Below are 10,980 nucleotides of genomic sequence, written 5' to 3'. Positions count from 1 at the left end.
TTTCTCATTCAATGCTTGGAGGCTTAAGTATCCTGAATAAATGATTTCCTTTGGAGTGATTAAATCTGAAAGTTACTGCACACCCACCTAAAATTCCAAGTTCCTGTACCTTTCTCATGTTGGGACTCAGCATGACATTTTCTGCTCAACTTAGCAAAATCAGGTAGACAATCTCAATGTTGTAGGGAAGAAGAAATAACAGCACGGCTGCACATATACACGGGCACATGCTCCCAACAGCTTAAGAAGACAGAATTCAAATGACATCCTTAATGCCTCTCCACCTTGAGACATAATCTCTTCCTGGGAGTTTAAAAGAAACCACCCCTAAGAATAACCTTAAAACATGAGAAAAACATCAGGGAAGTGCTAAGTACCACATTTACATACACAGAGTACAGGTGATAATAATAATTCAAAGTGACAGTTCTCCAGGCTCAGCTGACCAAGGGTGGTGATGGGAGGTGCTCTAGGGGCAGGAGGCCAGCAACTCTAGCATTTCCTAAGGTCAACCACAAACTGTTATGGGTGGCATCTGTGTATGGATTTGGTAGCTAGCGGGAGAACGAGGGTTGTCTGCACTTGTGTAAGGTGATCAAAGAATAGTTGGTATGAAAAAGAGAGAGAGCACATGGATAGAGCTCAATAGTGGCCAGCGTCCCTTCTGTAGACCTAAGAGCACCGCATGAGTTCAATCCTGGACCCCTGCCCATGGCCCAGCTTCTTGGGGGATTTGTCTTTGCTGGTGGAAATACCCTCTCTCCAATGGGAAGTGTCTTCCAACATCTTCCTCCATCCAAAGCAAAACCCAGTGTACATTCTAAGGCACTGAGGAAAGTGTGAGCTTTCTTCTAACCTCGAGAAAAAAGAAGCCAAATTCAGAGATCTAACTATAAAATTCTCCTTTTCTTATTATCCTTTGAAAATGAAGACCTAGACTCTTGGGATAAGGTACATGCATCGAAAATTTGCTTTTCAGGATCTGGAGTTAGGTCACTATGTTTCTTGGTGTTGAGAATCAAAGTATCTTGGCTTCTTGAAATAATCAGTATCCAATGACTTGACAGTGTGTTGAGTCCCTGTGAACCGAAGTATGCCATTTTTAAGTTAATTGAAAAGATGGGGATGGGCACAGTGGCTCACTCCTATAATCCTACGCTTATCCTACTTGAATCCTACATTTCGGAGGCCGAAATGGGAGGATCCCTTGAGCTCAGGAGTTCAATACCAGCCTGAGCAAGAGCAAGACCTTGTCTCTACTAAAAGTATAGACAAAATCAGCCGGGCATCGTGGTGGACACCTATAGTCTCAGGTACTAAGGAGACTGAGGTGAGAAGGTCACATAAGCTCCAGGAGTGTGAGGTTGCTGTGAGCTACAATGACACCACTGCATTCTAACTAGGGTGACTGAGTGAGACTCTGTCAAAAAAAACCCCCAAAACCACGAAAGTTCCTTGTTATACTTTTGTTTTTCTCACTGTGATTCAAATCATTTGTTTTCTTAGTTTAGAAATGAGGAAACTTGCTCCTTTTATCCCCCACCCCTTTCATAGAATCATTATATATTGTTATGATGCCAAGTGACGTTTTCACATCTTCAAGCTAATTTTTAATTTAACATCATTTCAGGAGCTGTAGACCCAGATCATCGACATGTCTGCATTGTGGCTGCTTCTGGGCCTTCTTGCCCTGACTGGTGAGAGTGGTGCATTCTTCTAAATGACCTTGGAGGTGGGAAGGATAAACATAGAAACATACTGGGCTTCTGATACTTGACACTGCAGCAGAAAACAGTATTTTTTCTCCTGAGCTTTCCAATAAATCCCCAAGTTAGGAACAACCCCTGACAAGCCTTTCCAAAACTGCCCCACAAAAGGACGGGGATCTCCAGAATGCTGGGTGGGCTTAAAACAACGTTGCTTAAGGTCAGACTTTATATGCTATTGATAACTGCTCATTGTCTATTATAAAAATACTAGAAGTGTTCACTGAATTTATTTATAAACCAAATATTTCCGTGAATTTATTTATAAACCAAATATGTCCGTGTAAGAATTGAGGTGGTTGCCATAAAAATACTAATGTAATTCAAATAGAAAACCAAATCCAGGAATTAAGGGCATGTTACTAAGCTTCTAAATTGAGGCTGACATAGTTGCTGTGATGAACGTCAGCTTGGTGCTAGGGTTTGTTGCAGCTGGAGCAAAAGGGAAAAGTGCTTATTTTTTAATAAATAAAAGCAGGAAGCATAGTTTCTCAGGAGAAGCCAAATTAAATTAACTTCCTGGCTCTAAATTAGAAACATTTCTCAGATGGGGTTTCATATTCATTCATTTATTCATTGCTGTATTCATTCAACAAATATTTTTAAATTCCTACAATTCAAGCATAGGGAATATAAAGATCTTGGAGGATCCCAGATTCAAACTAAGATAGTCATAAGAAGCAAAAGAGAGAGAGAGAGAGAGATCTTGGAGCATCTCATAATGTGGTTCAGGAGAAGTCCACAAGGCAGAAAGCAATTAGTGATACAACCAGCTTCGACATTAAGGATATTTGTCACCAATCATAAAGATAATCAGTTGGCTCCTTTACTCTTTAGTAAACTCATAAAAGACCAGGTCTTATCATTTCTACATTTCTCTCAAATTACTGCTCATGAATTTGTAAAGTTTATATTTTACTCCAAAATACTACATTTTTCAGATGTCAACCCCATGAAACTCTTAGAAAGAAAATAAAACCTTAAAATGTGTCTTTGTAAGCATACAGGACACATATGATGATATGCAAGAAATTTATTTCCAAAGATCTGCAAATCATTAAGGTTTGAGTATATAACCAACTTCAATCAAATGGTGAATCAAAAAAAGTAATCTAATGAGAAATTCTTACAGGCTTGTAATTGTGAGACGATTCTCACAAGGACTAATCTGTCCTGGTAGGTGTCTTTTTTTTTTTTTTTGAGACAGAGTCTCACTATGTCCCCTGGGTAGAGTGCTGTGGCGTCACAGCTCACAGCAACCTCCAACTCCTGGGCTTAGGCGATTCTCTTGCCTCAGCCTCTCAGGTAGCTGAGACCATAGGCACCCACCACAATGCCCGGCCTTTTTTTGTTGCAGATGTCATTGTTGTTTTAGCTGGCCCAGGCCCGGGTTCAAACCCGCCAGCCTCGGTGCATGTGGCCGGCACCCTACCCACTGAGTCTGGACACCGCTACCCAGCAGGTGTCTTGTTATTGGCTCTTGTGCCCTCCTCCTGGTGTGAAGTGTAGGAATGTCTTTCTCTTCAGTGGCCCAAAGCATCTAAAACCACTCCTTTCCTTCAGTGACAACTGGGATGACAGAGGCAGGTGGGTAGAGATAGAGAAGGCAAAGAAAGAGAAAAAGTGAGGTGGCACCTGTGGCTCAGTGAGTAGGGCGCCGACCCCATATACGGAGGGTGGCAGGTTCAAACTGCAACAAAAAATAGCCGGCGTTGTAGCGGGGGCCTGTAGTCCCAGCTGCTCAGGAGGCTATGGCAAGAGACTCTCCTAACCCCAGGAGTTGGAGGTTGCTGTGAGCTGTGATGGCAGGGCACCGTGGGCAATAAAGTGAAACTCTGTCTCTACAAAAAAAAAAAAAAAAAAGAAAGAAAGAGAAAAGAAAAGAAAGGGAAGAAGTAAGAGGCACCCCTATGCAGAGAGCTGGTCCCAGGCCTCACTGCATGTGTACCCCTTTTTGCAGCCTTAAGCCTCCACCCAGAAGTGCCCCTGACAGAAAGAAAAGCGAACAATAACGCCTAATTTATAGGCAGCACCTTTAATCTGGGGTCTGGATTAACATCCCAGGGTGACCCAGGCTTTATATGGGTTTCTCCAGAGCAAACTTAAGTCCCTCCTAAACGAGTTAGGTGTCTTTCAGAGGGAAGTGCTGAGGATTCATATAAGATGAAAGGTGAGAACTACTTTACAGGAAACAGATAATCTCTGATTTGTTCCAAGACACCCACCTGACAGCATCAGACAGCCCTGGAGACTTTCAAAGAATAAAATTGCTTCAATAGTTCCTCTTGTCTGCAAGACGTGTGGTGAGAATTTAGTATCAAAGTGTTTCTTTGCTATTTCCTAGCATAGTGTTAATTTTAAATTTCAAAAGAGTTTCTATCATGGAGTGAAGTTCATGTTGCTATTGATTTTATTAAGTTCTTTTCATGTCATTTCATTCATGGGCAGAAGATGCATGACAATTATTCTAGTTCAGTGCCTTAGGTTGAACTTTTCTCATCTTACAGGTTCATCTGAAAGCAGCAACTGGGGATGCTACGGAAACATCCGAACCCTGGTCACCCCGGGGGCATCTTGTGGGATTGGAAGACGCCACGGCCTGAACTACTGTGGTAGTTGTAACCCCCTTATCCACTCCTGCCCTCTTGACATAGCGTCTTGGCTCCCACTGTTTCCCACAAGCCTCATGTGACTGAGTGGCCAAAAGAGCATTGAGTGTGGAGTCCAAAGCCTTGTCAGAGTCCTGGCTCTGCATCTTCGACAAGTCACTTAGCTTCCTTGACCTCTGTCAAAAGGGGATAACAGTACAGCATTTACTTTACAGTGAGGATGTAAACTCTGATCAATATAATGTGGACCAGAGTGCTTTTTAAGCAATATAAATACTTAGAAGGCAAGGCTAGACAGATACATTAGTATTGATTTTTATTTTGCCCAGTATTTTGTTGTTGTTGCTGTTGCAATTGTTTAGCTGACCCAGGCCACCCTCAGTGTATGTGACTGGCGCCGTAACCAATATGCTATGGGCGCCAAGCCATTGCCCAATATTTATGTTATTTCATAAAGGTTTAAGCTCAATAATTTTAAGATTTAAAAGTGGGCAATTGTAAACAGACCTGTCAAGGAAACTACTGAAGGACTTATAGGGTTTGGGAGACTTTCTCCTTTACACCATGTGCCTGTTGCAGCTAATGGACAGGCATGCCTTGTTGGGCAATCCTATCTGGGGTGTGTAGGATGGGACCAGTAGAGCCTAAGTTTGGAATTGTCCTGGATGGGCCAGGGCAGCGTCTCAGTGCCCAGCTGAGAGGCATTGGTGGCTACAGATGATGCCTGCCTGCCTGCCTCAGGGGATGCTAACTCAAGGTCACAGGAGAGGAGGGTCCTAATCCCAGGTTAGGGAATGAGCACTAGGGTTTTAAGACCAAAATTTGGGATTCTCAGTCCAGATACTTGGAGACACTTGGAGCTCCTATTTCAGCATAAGTCACACCCAGCTGCATCTTTCCTTCTGTGTTCGCTTTAGGAGTTCGTGTTTCCGAAAGGCTGGCTGAATTAGACATGCCACATCTACTGAAATATCAACCGATGATACAAACTGCTGGTCAAAAGTACTGCGTGGATCCTGCAGTGATCGCTGCTGTCTTGTCTAGGGAGTCTCAGGGTGGCAACGTGCTGGTCAATGTGGGCAACATAGGCAATGGCGATGGGATTAAGGCGCTGCAGGTAACTCTCCATCGATTAACGTAACATATGGCCATTCTACTATATGGCACAACTCCAAGGAGGCACCTTTACTATTTTTTTTTGGTTTTTTGGATGATGGCATGGCTTCAGCACACACAGAGTAAATGAAGCTCCCTGGAGTTGCAGGAATCACAGTTCTTCCTGAGAGATACGAATGGCAACATTTATGCTTCATTTTGAGCCACATTTCCCTTTCAAAGTTAAATAATACCATATTTTCAGAATAATACCATATTTCAAGAATAGGGTGCTCTATTCTGCATTTCCAACAGGTCATGGGTCTAGGAGAAGGATCATAGATTAAATCTTTGCTCAGTGATTTTGTAGCCATGTAACTCTGAATACATTATTCAATCTCACTGGCCCTCAGTTTCCCCACCTATAAATGCAATTCTTATAATTATGAAGCTCCCATGATATCATGTGAAAAAATTCCTGGTATCTGATAGATTCTCAACAAATGTTAAATTCCTTTTCCCTGGGCAGAACCTGTGGCTCAATGAGCAGGGTACTGGCCCCATATACCGAGGGTGGTGGGTTCAAACCCAGCCCCGGCCAAACTGCGAAAAAAAAAAAAATAGCTGGGTGTTGTGGCAGATGCCTGTAGTCCCAGCTACTCTGGAGGCTGAGGCTTGGGCTTAGAATCACCTAAGCCCAAGAGCTGGAGGGTGCTGTGAGCTGTGACGCCACAGCACTCTATCCAGGGTGACAAAGTGAGACTCTGTCTCAAAAAAAAAAAAAATTCCTTTTCCCTGGTCTTTTTCCTACACAATACTTAGTTCTAAAGATCAAATTTTATTCTTGCACTAAAGAATAGTGCAAGGCATCACTTGGCAGATAGAGACTCTTGGGGAACTGGTCATTAACCCGACTGTCGGATTAACTCTGCACTGGGGAATCAGTGGTGACTGAGGTGAGACTGAGGCTTGATTTTTTTTCGCATTGCATACTATTGTTGAAAAATCTGAGTATTGTACTCATTTTTTAAGGTTTTGGAAAAATTTATTTCTCAGTGTTCTCTTTAAATTTGCTTCCCATGACTACTTTGTATGATGCGTTATAATTTTAAAAGTATTTTCAAATACTTTATCTTATTTGGATTTGGGGACCCATCCAATAATTTGATGAGATAAGGACGGGGGCATCCATCCTTAAGGATGGGGATCAATCCATCCTTGAAAGGCAGGAGGTGGATGCACAAGGAGGGTGTCACTCCTGCAAAGTCTCACACAGCTGGGATGATGCAGAGCTGGCCTAGAACGGCATCTGGGATGTTGGAGCTGGCATCATTTCTGCTGCCCTGTCTGCCTCTTTTCTAAAATCTGATTTTGAGGAAAAGGATGAGTCTATCTCCCTTGAAGATAAAATAAGAATTCTCCAGATTCAGACATTTATCTTAAATATGGTAAAACCTACATGGAAGTGTTAATCAAAGGTATATAAGAAAGGTTAATCAATTAAGTGCGGGACGGTTATATAAATACATGTGTATATACACATATGAAAAGTTAGATGTCGCTGGGCGGAGCCTGTGGCTCAAGGAGTAGGGCGCCGGTCCCATATGCCAGAGGTGGCGGGTTCAAACCCAGCCCTGGCTAAAAACCAAAAAAAAAAAAAAAAAAAAGAAAAGATCATCTGAAAAGGGAATTATAAGTACAGAAAAACCCTCTTTGGCCTATTTGGAGGGTCTGCATTTGGGGCATTGAAGGAGGGTATCAGACTGCTATCTACACTACCTCAGCCATTAACTAGACCTGTCACCCTAACACTGAAGCAGCAGTGAAAAGTCTGTCTGCTCAGCCCTTCCACAGCCCAAACTTTGTAACTTTACTTTTTTTTCCCCTTTGGTAAGAACACTTAACATGAGACTGATCATTTCAACAGATTTCTAAGTGTACAATACTGTATCATTAGCTATGGGCATGGTGTCATTCATTAGATCTCTAGAACTTTCTCATCTTGCATGACTGACTTTTTTTTTTTTTTTGGCTGAATTCAGGGAACTTTATTGATGTTACATGACAAGTTGGGGCCCCTTAGGCCCCTCTGTTCTTTAGGGGGCCTGGTGTGGAAATTGTGTCGAGAGGAGATTCTCAGTGAGGTGGGGGACTGAGTAGGCAGGGGCACCCCAGCAGCTGAGGGCCTCTCTCTTCCTCCCGCGCTCTGGCTGGGGCTTGTGGTCTGGGGGTTCTTACTCCTTGGAGGCCATGTGGGCCATAAGATCCACCACCCTGTTGCTGTAGCCAAATTCATTATCATACCAGGCAATGAGTTTGACAAAGTGGTCGTTGAGAGCAATGCCAGCTGCAGCATCAAAGGTGGAAGAATGGGTGTCACTGTTGAAGTCAGAGGAGACGACCTGGTGCTCGGTGTAACCCAGGATGCCCTTGAGGGGGCCCTGCTTCACCACCTTCTTGATATCATTGTATTTGGCAGCCTTCTCTAGACGGCAGGTGAGATCCACGACTGACACGGAAGTGGGGACCCAGAAGACCATGCCAATAAGCTTCCCATTCAGCTCAGGGATGACCTTGCCCACAGCCTTGGTTGCACCACTTGAGGCAGGGATGATGTTCTGGAGAGCCCCGCAACTATCACGCCACACTTCCCAGAGAGGCCATCCACAGTCTTCTGGGTGGCAGTGATGGCATGGACTGTGGTCATGAGTCCCTCCACAAGGCCGAGGTTGTCATGGATGACCTTAGCTAAGGGGGCTAAGCCGTTGGTGGTGCAGGAGGCATTTCTGACAATGCTGAGGCTGTTTTCGTACTTCTCGTGGTTCACACCCATCACAAACATGGGGGCATCAGCAGAAGGGGCAGAGATTTTGGCACCTCCCTGTAGGTGAGCCCCAGCCTTCTCCATGGTGGTGAAGACACCAGTGGACGCCACAACATACTCTGCACCTGCCTCCCCCCATTTGATTTGGGTGGGATCTCACTCCTGGAAGATGGTTACGGGATTTCCATTGATAACAACCTTCCCTTTCTCAGCCTTGACTGTGCCATGGAATTTGCCATGGGTGGAATCATCCTGGAACATGTAGACCATGTAGTTTAGGTCAATGAAGGGGTCATTGATGGCAACAATGTCCACTTTGCCAGCCCTGGTGACCAGGCGCCCAATACAACCAAAGCCGTTTATTCTGACCTTCACTTTCATTATGGTGCCTCGGGGATGCGGCTGGTGTTACACTAGAAGAAGCGGCTGTCTGATGAATGGGAGGACCAGACGTGACTGACATTTTATATGCATTGACTAGCAACACCACGTTTCCCTGTCCTCCAGAACCTGGCAACCACCATTATATTCTTTGCTTCTATGAATTTAACTATTTTAGATGCCTCATGTAAGAGGAGCCATGCAGTTATTTGTCTTTCTGTGACTGGTTTGTTTCACTTATTCAATGTCCTCAGGATTCTTCTATGTCATCATACATTGCAGGATTTCTTCCTTGTTAAAGGTAGAGTAATAATCCATGGTATGTGTATATGTAAATATATATATGTAAAATATTTTCTTTATTCATGGACATTCAGACTGTCTCCACCTCTTAGCTCTTGTGACTAGCTCTGTAATCAACATGAACATGGGAGTATGGTTATCTCTCTGAGATACTGACTTCAATGCTTTTGGATAAATACCCAGAGGGGGAGTGCCAGATCATACTGTAGTTCTAATTTTAACTTTCTGAGAAACCACCAGACTGTTTTCCATGATGGCTGTACCATTTTGCATTCCTAGCAATAGTGCATAAGGATTTCAATTTCTCTACATACTCATCAACACTTGTCTTTGTTGCTTATAACAGAATACCTGAATTGGGTAATTTATAAGAAATAGAATTTTTATGTCTTATAGTTCTGGAGTCTGGGAAGTCCAAGGTTGAGGGAGTAAATCTAGTGAGAGGCTTTTTGCTGGTGGGGACTCGCTATAGAGTTCCAGGGTGGCACAGGAACTATGTCACCTATGCCAAGGGGGCTAAGTGTGCCAGCTCAGGTCTCCCTGCCTCTTCTTGCAAAGCCGCCAGTCCCACTCCTGTGATAACCCATTAATCCATAAACGCATGCTCATGACCCAGTCGCCTCTTAGAGTTACTGCCACATTGGAGACTAAGTTTCAGAGAGGAGGAACATTCAGACCATAACACTTGTCTTTTGTGTTTTTCACAATCGACATCCTAACAGATATAAGTAGCTTTACCATTTAATCCTCATGGGGGTGGGGAGTGAGGGTTTAATCCCCATTGGTTCCACCAAAGATGGAAGGAGAAAAAGAGAAGGGAAAGAAGAGAGCAGCACTGCACCTCCGGGTTACCCTCCTGCCCTGTTTACTTAACTCTTCCTCTGCTCCCCCTCTCCAGGATGCTGACTTTTCCACACCCATGTCCTGGATTAGCGAGTCCCAGGTTTCTCAGATGACTGAGATTCTTACTACTAGAATCAAAGAAATCCAGAGGAGGTTTCCAGCCTGGACCCCTGACCAGCACCTGAGAGGTATGTGTAGCACCAGTCAGTTGTTAAGCAGAACAGCATTAACACAGACGTGTGTAATATGCGTATGTCGCACCAGATTCCCCCAAACCACAGCTGCCTCCTACTAGGCAGTTAAGAAAGAGAAAGTTGGCCTGGCGTTGTGGCTCACGCCTGTAATCCTAGCACTCTGGGAGGCTGAGGCGGGTGGATTGCCTGAGCTCACAGGTTTGAGACCACCTGAGCATGAGACCCTGTCTCTTAAAAATAGCCGGGCTTTGTGGCAGGTGCCTGGAGTCCTAGCTACTGGGGAGGCTGAGACAAGAAGATCACTTGAGCCCAAGAGTTTGAGGTTGCTGTGAGCTGTGATGTCACAGCACTTTAGTAAGGGCAACAAAGTAAAACTTTATCTCAGTAGGGAAACTTAACTGCTGAATACCCGGAAGCAGCAAAGCACTGCCAGGCTAGCATTATTCTATCCCGTGCATTTCAGGTGGACTCTGTGCCTACAGTGGGGGTGCTGGCTATGTCGGAAGCAGTGAGGACCTGAGCTGTGACTTCTGCAATGATGTCCTTGCCCGAGCCAAGTACCTCAAGAGACACGGCTTCTAACACTTCAGATGAATCCAAGTTATTATCACAGATGAGGCCTCTATTGTTACACGGATAAAACCAGTCATTGGGGCCTATAACTACAAATTGGAATTTGACCCGAAGGCCATCAAAATACTATGAATCACATTAAAGGAAGAATTATAACCTGTATTTTGTGATCTGTGTGTGTGGGAGGGGGGCAGTGAGAATTAAGGGCTACGACGTCTCTTTAAAGGTGTTTCTATGGACATTAATTATATTGTTGGTTTCTATGAGGTGAATCCTATACATCATTTACTAATGTTGCCAGATTTAGCAAATAAAAATACAGGAAGCCCAGTTTAAATTTGAATTCCAGATAAATAACAAACAATTTTTTAGTATCACTCCCATGCAATATT

General features: G+C 43.9%; 1 protein-coding gene across 1 annotated transcript; it reads left to right on the top strand.

Annotated features, from left to right (window-relative positions):
* Positions 1-1,624: 1,624 nt before the first annotated feature.
* LYG1 (lysozyme g1) lies at positions 1,625-10,597 on the top strand. The gene is made up of 5 exons (XM_053588371.1): positions 1,625-1,697; positions 4,274-4,378; positions 5,293-5,492; positions 9,877-10,009; positions 10,479-10,597. The coding sequence occupies exons 1-5, from the start codon at positions 1,655-1,657 to the stop codon at positions 10,595-10,597; spliced, it is 600 nt and encodes a 199-aa protein (XP_053444346.1). The 5' UTR covers positions 1,625-1,654.
* The last annotated feature ends 383 nt before the right edge of the window (positions 10,598-10,980 follow it).

This window comes from Nycticebus coucang, chromosome 4 (genome assembly GCF_027406575.1).
Source record: "Nycticebus coucang isolate mNycCou1 chromosome 4, mNycCou1.pri, whole genome shotgun sequence".
NCBI classification, from domain to species: Eukaryota; Metazoa; Chordata; class Mammalia; order Primates; family Lorisidae; genus Nycticebus; species Nycticebus coucang.
The sequence above is the reverse complement of the archived record's forward strand: the minus strand, read 5'-3'. Positions and strand labels throughout refer to the sequence as shown.